Source organism: Loxodonta africana, chromosome 26, assembly GCF_030014295.1.
Source record: "Loxodonta africana isolate mLoxAfr1 chromosome 26, mLoxAfr1.hap2, whole genome shotgun sequence".
Lineage (NCBI taxonomy): Eukaryota > Metazoa > Chordata > Mammalia > Proboscidea > Elephantidae > Loxodonta > Loxodonta africana.
In genome coordinates, this window is record NC_087367.1 from 38,933,286 (window position 1) to 38,955,117 (window position 21,832).

The 21,832-nt window shown below is 45.1% G+C and overlaps 2 protein-coding genes across 3 annotated transcripts in view; one reads left to right on the forward strand and one right to left on the reverse strand.

Annotated features, from left to right (window-relative positions):
* NME9 (NME/NM23 family member 9) overlaps window positions 1-19,054 on the forward strand; it is a 52,422-nt gene extending 33,368 nt beyond the window's left edge. The window contains exons 4-12 of one of the 2 annotated variants that reach the window (XM_010599490.3): window positions 1,565-1,668; window positions 3,617-3,688; window positions 7,078-7,194; window positions 8,338-8,413; window positions 11,949-12,031; window positions 12,350-12,442; window positions 13,754-13,908; window positions 15,370-15,506; window positions 17,926-19,054. In XM_010599490.3, the coding sequence (XP_010597792.1) occupies window positions 1,565-1,668; window positions 3,617-3,688; window positions 7,078-7,194; window positions 8,338-8,413; window positions 11,949-12,031; window positions 12,350-12,442; window positions 13,754-13,908; window positions 15,370-15,506; window positions 17,926-17,990 (902 nt within the window). In that variant the 3' untranslated portion in view covers window positions 17,991-19,054. Of the gene's footprint in view, window positions 1-1,512; window positions 1,669-3,616; window positions 3,689-7,077; window positions 7,195-8,337; window positions 8,414-11,948; window positions 12,032-12,349; window positions 12,443-13,753; window positions 13,909-15,369; window positions 15,827-17,925 lie in introns of those variants that run through there. The other variant, XM_064277274.1, reaches the window with a different exon arrangement.
* ARMC8 (armadillo repeat containing 8) overlaps window positions 17,464-21,832 on the reverse strand; it is a 179,786-nt gene continuing 175,417 nt past the window's right edge. Inside the window, exon 22 of the mRNA XM_064277268.1 lies at window positions 17,464-17,572. Coding sequence (XP_064133338.1) covers window positions 17,569-17,572 — 4 coding nt within the window. The 3' untranslated portion in view covers window positions 17,464-17,568. The remainder of the gene's footprint in view (window positions 17,573-21,832) is intronic.

The following is a 21,832-nucleotide window of genomic DNA, read 5'->3' on the forward strand; positions in this document are numbered from 1 at the left end:
AAACTGACAGGTCTAATAAATTTTAAGTGGTGTCTATGCTAACTCCCTATGACCATGTCATTGTAGCTGCTAAGCAGAAATGTCCTCCATTCCCTGTGTGGATTAGGCATGAACTCTGTGAGTGTTGAGGTCTTTTGAAGACACCTCTCCTCTATAATGTGGCCCTTTGTATGTCACATTCTAACACTTGTTGTGCTATGATGCTCTTATTTCTCTAGCAGGGATGGGCTGGTCCTGTATCTAACAGATGCACGCATATAGCTTGTTTAGCTCACTTACAGGTCTCATGGCTTAGTTACAGTCAGAACAGGGAATTTTCTCACACCCAACCCTACCACACTCAATAGATTGGGATCAAAGAATAAAAATTTATCCAAGTTTCCATCTGGCTATGTATCAGTTTCTTTCTAAGAGAAAAACATTGATTTTTATAAATAAAATTCTGCTTTGCCCAAATTGACTTTTAATTCATCAGGGGAAAATGTCAAAGCTATCTTTCTTATCAGAGTAGGTAAAAGTCAGTTGTATGCTGACAGGTCACCTACAGTGACCCCTTCCTTTTGGAAAAGATAGTTTCAGTCTAATTCAAATCTTCATTGAGGGCTTACTCTGTGCTAGGCCTGACCCTGAATGTAACCTGAAAATTCTTTAAGGTAAAGGGTTCATGTTAAGAAAATGATTTTCTGCCATAATTAATTTTTTTTTAATTTTATTTTTTTTATTGTAGTGAAAAATTCAACAATTTCTACTTGTTTGATTCAGCTACATTGATTACATTCTTCAAGCAGTACAGCCATTCTTGCTATCCTTTTTGAAATTATTCTACTACTATTAACTTTTTTTTTTTTTGCCCCCAAGAAAAAATACTCCCTTTCCTCCTCCCTCTCACCCCTGGTAACAACTGATAATTTTTGCTTTCATTATATTGCCTTATTTTATATAAGTGAGATCATACAGCATTTGTCCTTTTGTGACTGATTTCCTTGAGCATGTTCATCCATGTTGTAACATGGCATGCATCAGGACTTCATTTCTCTTTATGGACAAATAATACTCCATTGTATATATATACACCACATTTTGTTAATCCATTCATCTGTTGATGGACATTTCAGTTGTTTCCACTTTTTTGGCTATTGTGAAAAGTGCTGCAATGAACATTGATGTACAGGTTTCTGTTTGCATTCCTGCTTTCACTTCTTCTGGGTATATATCTAGGATTGGGATTGCTGGGTCATACGGTAGTTCTATGTTCAACTTTTTGAGGAACTGCCAAACTGTTTTCCACAGTAGCTGTACCATTTTACATTCCCATCAGCAGTGGATGAAGGTTCATTTCAAGCTTTGTTATGTTTACAATTCAGAATACTGAACTCACAGAATGAGGAATAGATGCTGTTCCCAGGCTCTCTCATAATCTGATGGGTTAACACCTTTAACGATTAAATACCTCTACAAACAGATGTCCATCTGAGGGGGGGTTAAAATGTGCCAGTATTAATTTTGCCTGGCATGGTGGGTACTGGTGCCCTGCTGAATGTTCCTGCTTCTTGGCTCCACACAGTTGTTGACGTCTATCAAGGCTGGTGTGGCCCCTGCAAACCTGTGGTGAGCCTCTTCCAGAAGATGAGGGTCGAGCTTGGCCTGGACTGCCTGCATTTTGCATTAGTAAGATTCTTTTCTCAGCAAAAAGTCACACAACACTGTAAGAAAATTGAAAAATTTATAAACAGTGAGGAACAGAAAGTGTGAGCTGCCCCTTTCCAGATCATTAAAAAGGCATCAATTGTGGATTTTTGTTGATATTTGTCATGATCCCTTAAAATTTCTCTAAATACAAAGATGCCCACCCCCATCCACCCCATCTCCCAGATGGTCAGTCTTGGCTTGGACACTTCTTGATGTACAGCAGGAAGGAATGCATATCACTCATGTGTATGCTCCTAGGTTAGATAAACGCTCTTGATGGAAGCTTCACTCTCATAGCACAGGGTTTCAAGATTTCTATCCTCTGCTCCATGATAGGGAATTTTTAGCAAACATTCACTTGGATTAATATATGGAAATAGAAATAAATTCCAGGGAAGTATGCAATAGACACTGCTGATATACTCCATAGGTTTGAGGTTCACAGAAAATAAATGTAGTTTACATTAATGTCTAAAAAAGTTTTTCCCCAAGGACTTCAAAGTTCCACCCTTGGGAGTCAGTTTTGATTTTTGTTTTTATTTTTTTAAATTGTGCTTTAAGTGAAAGTTTACTATTCAAGTCAGTCTCATACAAAAACATACATTGTTACGTGACCTTAGTTGCTCTCCCTACAATGTGATAGCATACTCCCTCTCTCCACCCTGTATTTCCCGTGTTCATTCAACCAGCTCCTGTCCCTCTCTGCCTTCTCATCTCTCCTCCAGACAGGAGCTGCCCACATAGGCTCATGTGTCTACTTGAGCTAAGAAGCACACTCCTCACTAGTATCATTTTTATGTCTTATAGCCCAGCCTAATTTTTGTCTGAAGAGTTGCCTTCCAGAATGGTTTTGGTTTTGGGCTAAGAGTCTGGGGGCCATGACCTCTGGGGGTCCCTCCAGTCTCAGTCAGACCATTAAGTCAGGTCTTTTTACAAGTATTTGAGGTCTGCATTCCACTTTTCTCCTGCTCATCAGGGATTCTCTGTTGTGTTCCCTGTCAGGGCAGTCATTCTGGTAGGTGGGCACCATCTAGTTCTTCTGACCTCAGGCTGATGGGGTCTTTGGTTTATGTGGCCCTTTCTGTCTCTTGGGCTCATATTTTCCATGTGTCTTTGGTGTTATTCATTCTCCTTTGCTTCAGGTATGTTGAGACCAATTGATGCATCTGAGATGGCCGCTTGCTAGCATTTGCTAGCCGCCACTCACCGGAGTGGGATGCGGAACGTTTTCTTAATACACTTTGTTATCCCAGTTGACCTAGATGTTCCCTGAAACCATGGTCCCCAGAACCCTGCCCCTGTTACTCAGTCCCTCAAAGTGTTTGGTTGTATTCAGAAAACTTTCCAGCTTTAGGTTTAGTCCAGTTGTGCTAACTTCCCCTGTAGTGTGTGTTGTCCTTCCCTTCACCTAAAATAATTCTTGTCTACTATCCAATTGATGAGTACCCCTCACCCTCCCTCCCCACCTTTGTAACCAAGTTTTGATGCTTTTGTAGAGAGTGTGTTGAGGAAATGCTTAGATGGGGAATCCATTATACCCACATGGGTACGGTGGGTTTACCAGATCTTGAAGGCAGAGTCTGAGTACCCTTCACTTCTGTTGTTGCCAAAAGTGACAGCAGTAGGATGCCTGACAGTGCATCTCCCTTGTGCCAGGGGAATAGCTCGGTGGGGAGCAGGGGGAATTGTTTCCTCCTCATCATATTCTTCATAATAGTACATTGTCCGTGGTTTTAGAAATATGTTGACAGGACAGTTGTTATGATTCAGATGAAAAGACATTAGAAGGGGCAGAAGAGGAGCAAGTGAGTACTTCACCTGGGTGGGCAGTCACGGGGGCATGGTTCTTCCTGTGCTGGCTCCCAACTGATCATGCCTCTGTGCCCATTGAGCCCCAGGGTATCTGCTGACACCTGGTTTTCTTTAGGCAGAGGCAGACTGTCTTGATGTCCTTGAAAAATACCGAGGGAAGTGTGAGCCAACCTTTCTGTTTTATGCGGTAAGTATATTTTCAGAACCAGAATTATGTGACAGTTGCAAATCACTAGAGTTCAGATAGGTGCATCTCACTGGCATTAATTCTCCCTGGGAGACAAGAGGCCTACCTGATCCAAACAAGTGGTGCTGTTTTCTGATGTTTCCTCTTATTTATTTTGGCCACACAATCTTCCCTAAGTTTCTGATGTTTCCTCTTATTTATTTTGGCCACACAATCTTCCCTAAGTTATCTCCTATAACCGGGATGGTGAGTGAAGGCACTGCTCTGCTGCGTGGGGGGTGGGGAGGTAGGTGATTCAGCTCCCTGAGGGTCTCTCTTGGCTGGGACAGCCTTCCTGACTCTGGATGTCCACGGTGCCAGTCACTCAAATACATATGCTCCTTCTTGGCTCCATGAGCACTCTCAACTGAAGTTTTACTCTCAGAGCAGGGCAGCTTCAAGATTTCTATCTTCTACTCCATAGAGGCGTAGAGTCATTGGAATCGACTCTAAGGCACTGGGTACTCCATAGAGGGGAACTTTTAACAAACATTATTACTCCTTTATGGGATAAACAAGCTTTGCTTATTATGATTTATTTAATCATAAAATGTGAAGAGATATGTCATGGATTGAATTATGTCCCGCCCCCCCAAATTTGTGTATCAGTTTGGGTGGGCCATGATTCCCAGTATTGTGTGGTTATCCTCCATTTTGTGACTGCAATTTTATGTTAAACAGGATTAGGGTGGGGTTGTAACACCCTTACTAAGGTCACATCCCTGATCCAATGTAAAGGGAGTTTCCCTGGGTATGGCCTGCACCACCTTTTATCTTAAAAAAAAAAAAAAACACACACACACACAAGAGATAAAAGGAAAGGGAAGCAGAGAGTGGGGGACCTCATACTACCAAGAAAGCAGTGCCAATTAGATAGTAGATAAGAACTATTTTAGGTGAAGGGAAAGACAACACACAATACAGGAGAGGTCAGCACAACTAGACTAAACCTAAAGCAGTTTCCTGAATAAACTGAATGCTTTGAAGGCCAGCGTAGCAGGGGCAGGGATTTGGGGACCATGGTTTCAGGAGACATCTAAGTCAATTGGCATAATAAAATCTATTAAGAAAACATTCTGCATCCCACTTTGGAGAGTGGCCCCTGGGGTCTTAAACGCTAGCAAGTAGCCATCTAAGATGCATCAATTGATCTCAACCCACCTGGAGCAAAGGAGAATGAAGAACACCAAAGACACAGGCCCAAGAGACAGAAAGGGCCACATAAACCAGAGACTACATCAGCCTGAGACCAGAAGAACTACATGGTGCCTGGCTACAACCAATGACTGCCCTGACAGGGAACACAACAGAGAACCCTTGAGGGAGCAGGAGAGCAGTGGGATGCAGTCCTCAAATTCTCCTAAAAAGACCAGACTTAATGGTCTGACTGAGACTACAAGGACCCCAGGGGTCACGGTCCCCAGACCTTCTCTTAGCCGAAAACAGGAACCATTCCCAAAGCCAACTCTTCAGACAGGGATTGGACTGGACTATGGGATAGAAAATGATGCTGGTGAGGAGTAAGCTTCTTGGATCAAGTAGACAGATGAGACTATGTGGGCAGCTCCTGTCTGGAGAAGAGATGAGAAGGCAGAGGGGGTCAGAAGCTGGCCGAATGGTCACAAAACTAGAGCGTGGAGGGAAAGAATGTGCTGTCTCATTTGAGGGAGAGCAACTAGGAGTATATAGCAAGGTGTATGTATGTAAGTTTTTGTACGAGAGACTGGCTTGGTATGTAAACCTCCACTTAAAGCACACACACACACACACAAAGCAGTGCCAGGAGCAGAACGCATCCTTTGGACCCTGGGTTGCTGCTTGGAGAAGTTCCTTGTCTGGGAGACGACTGACGAGAAGGCCAACAAAGAAAGCCGTCCCCTGGAGCTGACACCCTGAATTTGGACTTTTAGCCTACTTTACTGTGAGGAAATACATTTCTCTTTGTTAAAGCCATCCACTTGTGGTATTTATTATAGCACCACTAGATAACTAAGACAACAGTATTACAGAAAGTCAGAAATGAGAGGGAGTATTGAGGAAAATCAAAGTGGTTCAATGTTTTGAAAAATTATTTGAATGTCTTTGGGTATGACATCCATGCCCTGGCTTCCATGCCCCTTAGGGCCCACCGTCTCACACCTGCACTTCCTAGGTTTAGATCACCTGTCAGGCCTAAACGCTACTCCAGTGCTCCCTCATTGTGCAGGCAGATAAACGGGTCTGCACACCCAGGTCTCCTGGTAACCAGACTGGGGTGATTTTCTTTGGAAAACTTTGGCTTCCTGCCCTTAGCACTGCAAGTATTATGAATTAGGAGGTAGGTAAAGAAACATTATTTGAGCTTCAGGTTTTAGTAGAAGAGTAAAGTTACATGATAAAACAGAAGAAGGTTGGAGGAGAGGCAAGGAAGAAGGGCAGGAAGGAGCTCAGAGAGATGAACATGCCTTTAGCCAAACTGACATCAGAGGTCAGTTGCAGAAATGGGGTCATTACCATAGGGGTTTGATTGCTTGAGCTCTGTGGTGATTACAGCATAAGTCATAATGTGCTGTGTGGCAACACGTGCCCAGCCAGCAGACTCCATTATGATCGTTAACCCTATGGTGGTTCACTGAGAAGTGGTGTAGAAACTGCAGGAGGACCCCACTCTACCTGAACTCCTTCTCCAGACCCATTCCATTGTAGCAAACAAGCAGACAATGCAGCTGAAGCGGGAAACTCAGGTTCATGCCAACACCACATCTGCCGTGAAGTTTTCCCTGACCATCCCGGAGCTTGGCATCTATTCTTGCCTCAGTTCCTAGCACTCTGTCATTCCCCTATTAAAGCAATTATCTTATTGTAATTGTTCCTTTGCCCGTCTATCTCCCCACTTGTTGAGAGCAGTGACCGCCTTTTCACGTTCAAATCCTTTGCCTCTGACTTGGTGCTTGGCACATAGTAAGTCCTTGGTAAAAAGTTTTTGACTGAATAAGCTGTATGTAAGCCACACTTGGTCACTCAGAATTTTACCATGCATTGTTCCCTCTTAACTCCTAGTTGCTCTGAAGGAAGTTTTGAAAGGAGAGACATGGGGGAGGAGATAAAGAGCAAAGAAGAGAAATCATTTGAGAACTAGGGGCAGGCACGTCTGAGGGTGTCCTGCCATGGGAGGGGCTGTAGAAGGCAGCAGCAGTCGTGAGAGCCCACCTGGAAGTGGAGGCTCTAGGCCTGGGTCCAGAGACCCTGCCTGATCTTGGTTACACTCCAGAAAAAAACTCTTGGACTTTCTTGCTGTAGCTTGAAAGAGATTATTAATATGTGAGAGGAAGATTTCATGAGGTGTGACCAGTACTTGTGTAACATTCTAGGGAGGAGAACTGGTGGCTGTGGTTAGAGGAGCAAACGCCCCACTGCTGCAGAAAACCATCCTCGACCAGCTGGCGGCGGAGGAAAGGGTGTTGACTGAAGGCAGAGAACGGAAAGTGGTAACTCTACGAGCAGCAAACGCTCAAGTGTGCTCATATGGCAAGGCCAGCAGGGCTTTGTTTTATTCCCCCACTAAATTTTCTGGAGCTTTCAGTGGAGAGATTCCTAAAATTCTCACACTAGATTCGCTCCTCACTTAGAGCTCAGGGGAGAGTGTGGTGTCCACTTTGATGCGTACATATTTTGGAGCCTTCTTTTAAAAAAAGAAGTCTTCCCCTTCAGCCAGAACCCTTTAACTTCTTTTATCCGTTTGGCTTTCACCTTCCATTTCAACTCTTAACAGGAGTTTCTGAAACCCTGATGATAGATCTGGAAATAAAGTTATAGAATCCAGTAAAATCCAGTAGTGGGGAGAAAAGTCAGTGGCCTGGGGTCCCCTCAACCTGTGAAATCTCTCCTTTTGACAGGTCCTCACCTCACATTCCTGAAGGTTTTACTTGTGATCTTAATTTAGAAATTAAGCTCTGTCATTACTGTGAGAAATAGGATCAGCAGAATTTGTGCCTTTGGTAAACTATTTTCATGATAACCCAGACTGCAAGTTTTTCACAAATTATTGGCTGTCTTTTAAAACCAACACACCGGAGGCAGAGAGAATTTCCTCGCACTTTGTGCACCTGCCAGATGAGGCTTAACAGTGTTCAAGTTTCCATATTTGACTCCAAATAGCAAAGCCCTATTTTTATAGACTGGATTAGAATCAAATTTTATTTTTTTTCCCAAGAAAAGTGGCAATTCCCTCCCCCCCCCCGCCCAAGAAAGAAAACTGCTAATGCTTACATTTTCATGTGCCTCTTCCAAGGGAAAATTCTCTCTTTACTACTGCCCTGTACTTTGTAGCTTGTTGCTCATTATTTCTTGTATTTCCATTATTCCTCTGTCTTCCAGACAATTCTCTTTCTTATTTTTCCTTAGTTTCTACTTGATACTAATGAAATTGGGAAGAATCTATATATAACTTAAGAACAGCATGGATTTTACTTGTCTTCTAACTCCCCACCCCTCACCATCACCCAGCTACTAAAAAGGATCTTTGTAAAGTTTCCAAGACTGATAATCCTGATCCTCTTTTTGCTCCATAGTTTGGACCTTTACTTGTTTGGTTTTTGAAGGTCTTTCTGATCATTACCAATTTGTACTAGATCAAAGATGAGCCTCTTACTGATGAAGATGAATGTTTTTCCCATGAAAAGGATGATGGTGAAGATGAGGACATGGGTGAGTTCAGAACCAGTGCAAGACAAAAGGCAAAGGAGACTCAGATTTGATGTGGGTTTTCAAATATATGCATAACCAGTTTATTGAACGGTCTGAATCTCCATACAGTGCTTTGTCTTCAATCACCTGACTTAAGGATACTGTGTCAGAGCTCCCTTCTGCCTTTTAATGGTCTCTTGAGCACATTTCATAGCTTTCGGATCATGATCAAATCTAGCAAGGGTGACTTTAATGGCAATTCCCTGGCAAAAGAAAAGCTCCATTTAATAGAGGGTAGTAATTTTTTTTTCTTTTTAGTAACACTACTCATTTAAAATCCTCACGATGGTATTTCCTTATTCCTTACTTGAACTAAAGATCTCAAGTTGCTTTTTTTCACCTTCTTTTTGAAGCATCAGAAAGGCTGATGTACTGAAAACCTTCCTCCCTCCCCCACAGCCTCCACCCTTGTCCCCTTACTCTCCAAGTATCAGCTCACAGATTTCACACTCTTGGACAACACAGCTCTTCCTGAAACTTTAACATAAGAACAACCTGACCTGCCAAGGTGAAGGCCACATTCAGGACTCCAGCAACAGTGTATAGAAAAGTCAGAAGTTAGGCTGTTGCTGTGAAGGTGTCTCTTGGTGACTGGGACATCAGAGGAAACCAGGATTAAGTTCAGGAACCGAGTTGATAAGAGAAGGATGATTATATTTTATTATTACAAAAGGGAGAAAGGCTTTTTTTTTTCTTGTGTGGGTTCTAACAAGGAAAAAGCACAGTTTAAGAGAACACGACTTCAAGTGTGAAAGAAAATCAGTGATTTAGCATCTGCATGAAACGTTTGTTGCCTCCTTTTTTGGATTATCTTTCTCTCCCTTTCCCTGATATTTTCTCTCAACTCAAGCCTCTTCTGCCTAGAAATCAAAACGAAATTCCAGCCCAGCTTCTGGGCCTTTGTCCACACTCAGTGGCCCACCCCTCACCTTCTGCTCACACCCACTGCAGTATGGCCTTGTGCCCACTGCTCTCTGAAATGGTGCTCCCCCGCACACCAGTGACCTTCATGCCAAATCCAGTGGGCAGCTTTCAGTCCACAGCCTATAGGGTCTTCTGCAGAATTGGGTGATGCTACTCATGTTTTCCTTCTCCAAACCCTCTTCTCTTATGGTTTCTGAGATGCCAGTACCTTTGTTATCTTCCTACATCTCTGGCCTCTCATTCTTTGGCTTCTTTTCTTGTGCTTCTCTTTCAAGCCAGAATCCTCCAGGCCTCTGCTTTGGTCTTTCCTCTTTTTACTCTACACCTATAGGTGATCTCATTAATCAGTCAATTTATAATGGAATTTATCATAAGAGTCCTTACAGTCTTAAGTGTTCATAACCCAACCTAGTGCCTTTGCTTAAAATGATTTGCACATTTACGGTACACATTTTTAAAAATTTTATTGTGCTTTAAGTGGAAGTTTACAGATCAACTCAGTCTCTCATACAAAAATGTATATACACCTTGCTATATACTCCTAGTTGCTCTCCCCTTAATGAGACAGCACACTCCTTCCCTGCATTCTCTATTTTCGTGTCCATTCAGCCAGCTTCTGACCCCCTCTGCCCTCTCATCTCTTTTTCAGACAGGAGCTGCCCACATAGTCTCATCTGTCTACTTGATCCAAGAAGCTCACTCCTCACCAGCATCATTTTCTATCCCATAGTCCAGTCCAATCCCTGTCTGAAGAGTTGGCTTTGGGAATGGTTCCTGTCTTCGGCTAAGAGAAGGTCTGGGGACCGTGACCCCTGGGGTCCTTGTAATCTCAGTCAGACCATTAAGTCTGGTCTTTTTAGGAGAATTTGAGGACTGCATCCCACTGCTCTTCTGCTCCCTCAAGGGTTCTCTGTTGTGTTCCCTGTCAGGGCAGTCATTGGTTGTAGCCGGGCACCATCTAGTTCTTCTGGTCTCAGGCTGATGTAGTCTCTAGTTTATGTGGCCCTTTCTGTCTCCTGGGCCTGTCTTTGGTATTCTTCATTCTCCTTTGCTCCAGGTGGGTTGAGACCTATTGATGCATCTTAGATGGCCACTTACTAGCGTTTAAGACCCCAGAGGCCACTCTCCAAAGTGGGATGCAGAATGTTTTCTTAATAGATTTTATCATGCCAATTGACTTAGATGTCCCTTGAAACCATGATCCCCAAGCCCCCTTCCCTGCTACACTGGCCTTTGAAGCATTCAGCTTATTCAAGAAGTAAACTACTTTGCTTTTGGCTTAGTCCGGTTGTGCTGACCTCTCCTGTATTGTGTGTCTTTCCCTTCACCTAAAATAGTTCTTGTCTACTATCTAATTAGTGAATACCCCCTCCCTCCCTCCCCAGTCTCGTAACCATCAAATATTCTGTTTAAACCATTTCTCAAGTTCTTGTAACAGTGGTCTCAATCTTCGTCCTTTTGCAACTAATTTCACTCAGCATAATGCCTTCCAGATTCCTCCATGTTATAAAGTGTTTCATGGATTCATCATTGTTCTTTATTGATGCGTAGTATTCCATGGTGTGAATATACCATAATTTATCCATTCATCCGTTGATGGGCACCTTGGTTGCTTCCACCTTTTTGCTATTGTAAACAGTGCTGCAATGAACACAGGTGTGTAGAGTACACATTTTTGAGGTTCCCATAGTAGAAAGCACTCCTTAAATGCAGATATCAAGTTTCACTGCAATACAACTGACAGAGCAGCCGAATATAGGCTACAGGAGAATGCAAGCAGGAGTAAAACAGAGACAGGATTGTGTGCTAGACACAGGTCCCGTCTCCAGCCTCTGTGGTCCGAGCAGGTGACATCTCCCTCACTGGCACAGCCATTTGGGATGGGTGGGCCCAGACCCAAGGGCAGCCAATTAGGAGACTGGTCAGTGACTGGTGCCTTGGCTCAGAACAAGTTGAGCCAATGTGATCTTCTCTCAGGAGAATTTAAACTGAGCAAGAGAGGCCTGAAGTCATAGTTTGCTAGTATGTGCTGGAGCTGAAAAATCATGAAAGGTCTTGCACGCTCATGACCTGGGGCAATCATTATTGGCCACATGCCAGAAAAGTTAAAGGAGGAGTGAGTGGAGAACATAGACAGCAGTAGAGGCTGAGAAGTCACAAGAGGGTGACAGGAAGCTACAAGAGTGGCCAGGCTCGGGCTGCCTTAGTTCCAGTCCCCCCTCCCCCTCAACCCCCGGTACTCTATCAGTTGTTTCCGGTTTCTCTTCCTGAGCTGTCTTTCAGAGGCCCCTGCCCCTTCCCCTGAGCCTCACTGAGCCAGACTCTGTCTCTCATAGCCAGGTGGAAATCAAGATCTGCAGCCAGATTTCTGCACCCACCAGAGTCAGGTGCTGCAGGCCCAGCTAAGAGGCCAGTTGAGGGGCTGCAGGGAAGCCCAGGGTTGTGCCTGGCACTTGGGGCAGTGAAGCCTTTTGTGGAGCCTGCAGTGGTCTCCTTGGATGACCTCTGCAGAGACTTAGAGGCTGTGCTGTGAGCCCAGCGTCCAATAGCACTGTCCTTCGGCTCTTTTCAGTTTCACTGGGAAAGACTTGTACCTTGGCCATTATTAAACCAGATGCAGTGGTACATGGAAACACTGACGAGCTCATAATGAAGGTAAGGGAGACAAAACTTGCCCTCCACAACTGTCTTCATGTCTTCTCTAGGGAAAAACAGGGGCAGTGTGTCATGCAAGGGGATGTCCTGGTGGAATAAGGAGGCTTCTAAGGAGTTTTAACTGAAATTCCATTTCAGTAAATGAAAATTGTTAACTCTGATTGGGACCGATACCTTGGTGAAGAGGGTCTCCACAACTTTTAGTGGTGTCTATCTTTTTCTTTTACCTTTCAGCTAAGAAAAATGTGAATCTGGGCTTGACTTATCCTTTCACAACATTTATATGTATGTGTGTGTGTATATATATATTTTCTACAGATCCAAGAAGCTGGGTTTGACATTTTAACCAACGAAGAGAGAACCATGACAGAGGCAGAAACGCGGCTTTTCTATCAGCACAGAGCTGGAGAGGTCAGCTCATCTACTTCCATACATTCAGCACACTCTCATTTCTTTCCTTCAACATTGTGTTTATAGATTGGTATTAGTTTGGGAGAAAGTAGGTTATAGTGAAGAACTAGAATATGGGCAGCAAGTGGGCCATAAATTTGCTCTCAGAGTAATGATTGCAGGCTGTATCAGTTAAAGTTCTTTGCTTGTAAGGAAAAGATTTTGACTCTAACTTATCTGACAAAATAAGGAATTATTAGAAGGATACTCCATGACTTACAGAATTGAAGAAAAAGAATTACAAGGAGAGTTTAACAATAAGGTCTTGGGGAGAAGAGTCTGGTTGACCTAGCCTGGGTCATAGTCACGCCTCTTGGGTTAGGGGGGTGTGTGTGTGTGTTAGTGGGGGGGACATCACGGTTGTTAGTTAAATTAGGACCAAGTGGAATGGGGAAGGGTTGTTCCCCAAAGGACAACTAGGGTACTGTTACTTGAAAAAGGGAGAATGACTGCAAGGCATTGCAAAAAATAAATAAAAATAAGAGAAAAAAGTTCTCAACTATATTCTACCCCTTAGCTATCCAGTATCCATACAAGATTATATTTCCTGATACAGTAAGAGCCGAACTCAATGGGACGGCCTTGTTTTTCCAGGTCTCAAGAGTTTTCTGCCTTTGACAGGATGCAGTCTCACCACTTTTCTTTTGCTTGTTTTAGTGGAAAATATTTGAGTTTTCCTTCTCTGACAGGTCTCTGCCTTATATAGGTTTCAGCATTCACAGGCTTTACCCTGTATGGCCTTTGTAATAAGGAGCCCTGGTGGTGCAGTGGTTGAGTGCTTGGCTGCTAACCCAAAGGTCAGCGGTTGGAACCCACAAGCTGCTCTGTGGGAGAAAGATGTGGCAGTCTGCCTCCATAAACATCACAGCCTGGGAAACCCTACGGACAGTTCTACTCTGTCTGTAGGGTTGGTATGAGTTGGAATCAACTCACTGGTTTTTTTTAGTCTTTTTAATGCCCTTGCCTAACTTAATATAATCATTCCATGTTCAATCAAAAATGAGTCAACCAAGTCTTTTCTTTTTGCCCTTAACTTATATCTGGGTTTTCTGCGTGTGTTTGGTCATCACCACCACCCCTCTCTGGGTCTTCCATAGCAGGGAGCGGTGGCCCGACAGGGGAGGTGCAGTGGTTGGGTGTCCACAGGCATGCCGACTGGTGGAAAGGTTGCTCACTGACCCCCTCCCATATCTTAGGTGGGATGGGCCTGGCTGGCCCTCTGCATGCCCCAGTGGCCCTGCCCTGGATCATTATCTTCCCTCCTGTGCCTAGGAAGCATTTGAGAAGCTGATACATCATATGTGCAGTGGACCAAGCCATCTCCTGATCCTTACCAGGACAGAGGGTGCTGAGGATGTGATCACTGCCTGGCGAACCCTCATGGGGCCCTGTGACCCCAACGTGGCCAGGAGGGAGCAACCTGACAGGTGATACCACCAGCTGTGGTCCTTTTATCCATCTCAAAACCCATATCCAAGGATGCTGAGAGCTCCACTTGATGTTCAGCCCCAGAACTGTGTGTAACACAGAAGGCTCTCTGACAGCTGGGAGGCCCCTTCTTTATTGTATATTTGGGGGACTATGACCTCTTTGTTATATGGAGAGACCCTAACATGCTCCCCTTCTGATCTCTTCACCAGCCCTTTGTTGAGTACCTCCTGGGAGCTGCCTTCTTGCTGCCTTCTCTCTTCCTCTGCATTCTCTTGAAGACTGCTGCTGCATTCGGTCCTCAGCCACAACAGTGGGTCCCATATACGGGTTCAGGAACACTTACAACAGACTTATCAGGAAAATGCAGATTCCAAGACCTCAACTAGGCCTGCCAAGTCAGAGATTCTGGGGTGGAATCTGCACTGTAGACTCACCCCTCCCTGCTAGGGTGTCCTGAGGCCCCCAGCATCTGAGCACTGTTCTGTACTGGCTTGTACAGGCTCGCTTGGTCTGCTCCTTGGCCCTGTGACTATTTAGCCTGATGGAGCTGATGCCAAATCCATTGTGTCTTGGCTCTTGAAGCTGAGAGAAGCCCAGCTAACAGGAGAAAATCAGAAATTAGCAAGAGGCCAGGAAATTGCGATTGTACCCTGTAGGAGTAGGGGGCCGGGAGCATTCATCTACGAGGCAGCCTGGGCTAGTGAAAGGCAACCCAGGGTTCAGATCTTAGCTCACCACATACTTGGGCAAGCCCCTCTCTGAGCCTGTCCCTTCATCTGTAACCTGGGATATGAGCACCTGTCATGAGAGGCCATACAGTCAGGGTTAAGAATACAGACTCCAGAATCCCTTGGCTTCCTCTTACTAACTGTGTGACCTTGGGCCATGCTTTAATCCCTCAATTTCCTCATCCCAAATATGGTACTATAACAGGAGCTGCCTGAGACATTGTTGTGGGGATTAAATGCGTTAATATATGTATGAAACATTTAGGACAGTACTTGACACACAGCAAGTCCTAGCAATATCAACATTATCTCATAGGGAGAGATTACCTAGAGATTGTGAGATTACCTGGCAAGCCTATATAAAGCACTTGGCATTGTGCTGGTCCCTGGTAGTAATAATATCAACAAAATGGCAGCTCCTGAGATTACACCATTACTCACATGGCTTTAAAATGGAGATGATGACCAAGTGTCCCTCACAAGCTATGATGCAAATGAAACAAAACCATGGATGTAAGGCTCTGGCACTGTGCCTAGACATGGCAGTGACTGAATACACGTCAGCTGTCCTATTTTCACTGCTGCTGTTCTTGGTATTTCCAACAGAGGGAAAGCAACTTCACGGGAATGCAGAGTGCTGACTGATAGTTGGTGATCATGTTGCCAGAAAGCAAAACCTTTCTTTTCAAATGAAACAATTGTTTCTTTCACATTTTGCCAATGTCCCAGCCTCCGAGCTCAGTATGGCACACAAATGCCCTTTAACGCTGTCCACGGAAGCCGGGACAGAGAAGATGCCAACAGAGAACTGGCGCTGCTCTTCCCCAGTTTCAAGATTTCAGACGAAGGGACAGAAGCCCCTCAGGGTAAGTCATCAGGCAGACTTGGTCTTTTTAAACCTGAGGTGAAAAGGAATTTGTGACTATGTACTTGAGTGTGTGTGAGGGCTGATAATCACTATTTGGTTACTGTCTTCAATCTAATAAAGTCCTGTTCTAAAAACAACCACCAAAAAAAACTAAACTTATTGCCATCAAGTCAGTTCTGACTCATAAAAAGTCAGTTCTGACTCATAGCGGCCCTGTAAGGACACAGCAGAACTGCCCCATAGGGTTTCCACGGCTGTAAATCTTTACAGAAGTGGACTGCCATATCTTTCTCCTGAGGAGCAGTTGGTGGGTTCCAACCACTAACCTGGTTAGCAGCCAAGTACTTAACCACTGTACCACCAGGGCTCCTTGTTCTGAAAATAGGGGTCATTATATAATTTCGGAGTCCCTGGGTAGTGCAAACAGTTAGCTTGCTTGCTGCTAATAAAAAGGTTGGTGGTTCGAGTCCACCCAGAGGTACCTTGGAAGAAAGGCCTGGTGATCTACTTTTGAAAAATCAGCCGCTGAAAACTCTATGGAGCACAGTTCTAGTCTGACACCCATGGGTCCCCATGAGTCAGAATCAACTGAACTGCAACTGATTTGGTTACATAACGTTAGCTAGCGTCAGTCCTGAACTGTTTTGTGCTTTCACAGAGTAACAGTGCTGCATTTTAACACCTCAGTAAAATTTCTGCTGCATTCTTAAGCATGAACCTTATTTTGGGATTATATTTTTGTTGCAAAGATACTTTTCATTTTCCTTTGGAAACCACTGGGAAAATTGAATTGACTTTATGGAAGGTGCCTTCAAAGCCAGTCATCGACCAGTTGTCACCCCACACTTCCTGTGCGCTTTGCACCACGCTAATCCCTGAGGAGTATCTGATTCAGGGCCCTTCCCCTCCATATAGAGCTTTCCCAGGCCTGGAAAGGTGTGCAGGGTCCCCACTGCACCCAAATCTGGGTGAGAAACTCAAAGGATCCAGAGATAATGTGATTTGCTCCATTAGGCCTAGTCCCTGTTGCTCCTGCTGTAGACTCACGTGTCTATGGTTTGAACCCAAGGTAAAGTAGAAGGGGCCAGGGGATAAAAATTCTGGCTGTAGTTCCTGGGAGAAGGCCACACACAGATCTACAATGGTAGTAAGCTATGTGTTCCCTAAGTGTTTGGGCTTTAACTGACATATTTGCTCAAATGTTTGTTATGCTTTGGTCTCCTCAAGATCTCAAATCCAGTCAAGGAAAAACAGGTGGTCAGAGGGCACTGTAAGGTGGGGCAGGAGGTGACCTGTATCCAGCCCTTTTAATTCTTGTGCTACCCTATAGCGTAAGTACTCCCACTGTCAGCTGAGGAACAAGATGAGAGTGTGATGGAATTTAGGGAGTCATGTGATCATGGGAAGTGTGGCTGTGCTATGGATCAGACACAAGTTTATACCTCCTGTGCCAGCTGTTTGTCAGTCACCCCTTGCTCTCACTTCAGTGAGGGAGGCATCGCCAGGGCCAACATTCCTCTAGGGACCTGCCCTCAGAAGGATGCACTTTCTTATGTCCAGGGTTGTGGACACCCCTCATCCTTTTGGGAGGTGATCGGAAGCAAACAGGTGTAACTCAGGGCCAAGTCTGGGGAACGAGGAGGGTGAACCAGCTGAGAAATACTCGCTGGGGTATTGGAGAGTCGGGAGATCACGAGATTGGCTTTTTGGCTAGACTCATCATAAGGGGTCTCGGGTGATAATAAGCAAAAGGGACAATTCCAGAAGGACCTGAGGCCAGACCACATCCCGGAATAACTGCACAGCTTTCTACAGGCACTACTTGAAGAACTATCCTCGTTGGGGTGCTGCTGTTATGCTCATTGCTTTGATGTCAGAGTCATGCGTTCTGAGGTTTCAGGAGCAGTGTTATTTTCAACTTACCCAGCACTTTTCCTGCGAAGAAGAGGCATTGGGGGCAGAGGACAAGGGCTCTGGAGACAATCAATCCTGGGTTTGAATCCTGACTCCAGCTGAATAGCCTTGGGAAAGTTATTTACCCTTTCTGGGCCTCAGTTTCCTCATCTGTAAAATGGAGATAATAACAGCTCCATTATGACCCCATAAGAACAGCGTTCCTCACAGGGCTGTTGTGAGGATGAGAGGAGACAAAGAATGTAAACCTTACTTGGCGCTTTGGCGCTTGACACATCTTCAGTGCTCAAGAAATGTCATTCATTCTCCTAATTCTTAATTTCTATGCGTGTTTATTAACACACATATTAGGACCCCTCTTTGGTGTCCCTCCCACCCCCACCCCTAACTTCATCGTCAGTGATGTAGTTAGGTCCTCTTTTCCTCCTTGTGGATGGTGGGTAGGGCAGAAGGACTTGGGAGGGTTGTTTCGGAAACCCTACAGCACATCTGTTGTCTCCCAGGCAGCCAGGTCCAAGGAGCAGTGGGCCCCACCGAGTTGCTGGGCTTCCCCAAGAACGTGGATTGAGATGGCTGTATTGCTCTTCCTGAGCACGTGATCAGGGGTCAGGCCACAGGATCAAATGTTAGTGCACTCAGATCTGCAGCATTAAGGACGCCTCCAGAATTGGAACTCACTCTTTTTTTTTGAGCAACAATACTTTTTTTCGTTTAACTATCTTTCATGGGCAATGAAAAGATACACTTTCCTTCCTTATTAAACAGTATATTGAACATACACTAACATTTTTTGCTGTCTCTGGAATTTTTAAAAATAAATAAACATCAGTTACTGTATTCTGTTGTGACATGGTGTCATTTCAGGAGACACTGAGTTACACAGGACAATGTTTCCCCAACATTAATATACTTTATAAATGAAAAACTTTGAGATTAACTTGGTAACTATGAACTTGAAAACAGTGCAACAAGATTGGGCATGACACTTCCAGGCACATCGACGCGGAGGCAGATAGAAACCAGCTCTAAACACCTCTTCGTGTTGCTTAATGGTCACAGGGACAGATGTGCCAGCCTGTGGTTCTCCACAATCCAGGGCGCGTTCATAAAGCAATGCTTAAAGGTTATAGTTGGAACCAGGGTTCACCTTATTTTCTTGTAAACCTTTTCTCTCCCCTATTTCTTTGGTTTCTGATTTTAGATAAAACCTAATTTTAAAACCTGAGGACTCCTTGTGGGGCCAGGCTGCCTTCAGCTTCCACTGAACTGCTTGGCTTAGCTGCCTCTTCATGGTTCTTCTCTTGAAAGGAGGTTTCACAAAAAGTAACTGTTATTACTTCTATGAAGGTTAACATGCACAGTCACTCGCTCTTTACCAGTTTGCTCTTTGGTTTATTTGTAAATTCATCAAGCTCAGTTGTACTCTTTTCTCTCTGACTGAGAAAAAGACCATATTCTTCTGCACCATAGGATAAATGTCAGCAATTTCCTTCTCATTTGCTGGTTTTCTCCAGGTGTTTGCTATGACTTGAAGAAGTTCGTAAAATGGGCAGGGAGCTACCAGAAGATTGTTCTTCATGGTTGCATTAATCTTTCTGTCAGCCTGCAGCACAAGGTACTCTGTGCCAGGCCCAGTGCTGGCACTGGGGAGAGAATGAGGCAGGATGCATTGAAGGTGGGACTAAGGCCTGTGACACTGGGTGGGTAGCCATGGTTCTCTGTCACTTCTGGATGGAAACACGCATGCCCGTTGTGCTCAACAGGACTTGGACGGGACCCTTACATTAAGTGAGGTGTTCACTGGAGCGTTCACTGACAGGAGATGCCTGGAAAGGTGGATCCCCAGTTCCAGACCCACAATCCATGGGTTATGCTCTTCCCTTTGAGAGTGGGCTTAAGAGGGGGATCCTTGTGCTCTGTGCCCACCTCAGAGCTGACAACTTGGAGGAGCCCTAGAGCCCACGCCTGGGCTGCCACACCACAGTGCTGAATGAGTACCTGGGGGCAGGGATGCACCCAGCTAATGGCTGTCTGATCTCTCTGGAAGCCAAGGATCCTCCATCACTGGCCAAGATGAGAGAGAGAGTGACCAGGGACTCCAAAAGCAGGGGAGAGAAGGGAATTGTAGGTAGAGAAACTGAGCTTGTGGGGGTGATGTGTTTGTGTGTCTGTGATGGCCCTTTAAGGCATCTAGGAAGTAGCTGGGCATGGCAAGGCTGGGGAGGGCGGAGTGGAAGAGGTAGTGACATGTGCCCTCTTCCCTATTACTGGTGGCTTCTTTTTGGGGGGATACTGTGGGTTCAGCCTTCTCTGCCTGTTACATCAGGAATGGGGGGCTCCTGAAGGTGGCAAAAATGTCCTGACTATATAGGAGGTGGCTCCATGGCGGAGATGCTGGGCCTGGCCTCCCGTAACACAGCACACCAGGGGCTGGAGGATGGGCACCATGTTTGGCATTAAGGCCTCTTAGCTCCTAGGCATGACTGATTGACAAGGTGGCTGGCAGGCCCTGCCCCATAAAGTCAAGAAGGGTGGCTCCTTCCTAAAGACTGGCTCAGGGCCTCCTGACTGTTAGGGAGAACCAGAGCCAGGAGCCAGGGGCTGCAGAGACAGGAGGAACAGTGCCTCAGCAGTCCACTCCATGGTCCTTGGGGGGTTCCCTCAGCCTTTCCTGAGGTCAGGTCCTGGACCAAAACTTTTCCCTGCTGGAAACTGACAGGTGCCTCTCTGCCCAGCAATCAGGTCAGGTCAGAGCAGAGAGGGTGGGACTGGGCAGACCAGCCCCTATCCCAGGTGGAAAGGTGTTGGGACCTATTTCTGTAGGCCATCCATCATAACCTAGGGTGGGAGTCTCCCTTTCCTCCCCTGTCTCAGGCCCCCACTTCTAAGTTTCTCCTGTGGTAGTCATGAAAAAAGGCCTGTGTGGCCCTCCCTCTATTCACCTGGCCTCATGTTGGGTCCCCTCAGAGGTTCCCTCTACTTGCATCCCCTCTGGCAGCCCCCTGAGTGTCCTCCCCCCACACTCTGGGGCATGTGTCCTTGGCTTTCTGTTTCCAGTGAGGCAGGGAGATGATGGGAGGTGTTCTTTCCATTTAGAGATGGGGTAAGAAGACTGCACAGCCAGTGGATCATGTGCCAAACTCTGGACTCGAGTCCAGCAGATGGTGGCAGTGGAGGTGTGGATACCTGAAGGGGGACAGGACAGAGGAGGTAGGCCCTACATTAGGGAAGCCTTGGTGGCTGGGAGCAGGCATTTTTAAGTCTGCTGGCCCTCAGAAGGAGGTTAGGAGGGGGGGTTCCCAGGCCACTGCGAATACTTCTGGGAGCTGGGGTCAACCGAGGGCCCGGCCTCCACTCTGAAATGCAAAGCCACTTCCCAGCCCCTCATTCACCAAGAGCCACAGGTTCCCAGGTTCTAATGTTTCCTAATGTTCTAGACATTTGGAAAACAGACTCGTTTTTAGAAGTTGCCATGATTTTTCTTGGCTTTTATTAGCATGTGTTAAAATCATATTATCCAAACACTACCAGAAGAACATGTAATGTTCTGAATAAAGTGCTTAAGAAAAAAAAAAAAAATGCAACTTATTAAACTGGACAGTCTTTTCTAGTTCATAAATTTTGGGTTACAATCAGGGCACAAAAAGAGAAACAGAATGCAGTATTAGAGAGAGCAAGAAGCTTAGTTAAGAACTCGGCTGTCCTACAAGAACATATTCCATTCTTCCCACTTCCTTGCCGACTGAACACTGCACCTGCATGAAGCAGCAAACAGGTTTTTCTAAATAAATACATTTTCCTTCATTTAAATCATAAAGCACTTTTTTGCTTGACCATTTGTTTATGCCCACAGGCAAGATTTATCCACAGAGCTTAAGTGTCAAAGTGTTATTTCATTGGGCCTTCAGCTTTCTGATGCTATTTGGGCTCAAGATTGTCTCAGCAATTCAAAACTGTTTTCTTTTTATTACCTGGTACTTTTAATACCGACTCTACAGTGTTTTCATGCTACAAATTCTAATCCAGGATATTTTCTCAGTACTAGAAACTATACCACGTTTATTTCTCATAAGCTAAATTTTTGTTAAGCTGGCATTCCCACACTAGCACTCTGATGTCTGCACAAAGCCCAAGTCCCTGTTCTGAAAGATTTTTAAATCAGTGATGTTCTGAAAAAATAACAACTTGAAAATCTCTGTGTTTGAATTTTAGGAGGTCATATTGAGACTAGGAAAAATTGCGTTAAATACATTTTTAAAACATTCCTTTGCAATCAAACATACTTAAACTCTTCCAAGGAAGGTGCAGGTTGGTGACAGGGCACCTGAGACGTGAGCAACCCCATCAGGAGTGGCAGGTGGGTCTGGGCCCCTCCAGGACACACACTCACCATGAGCCCAGGCTGCAGAC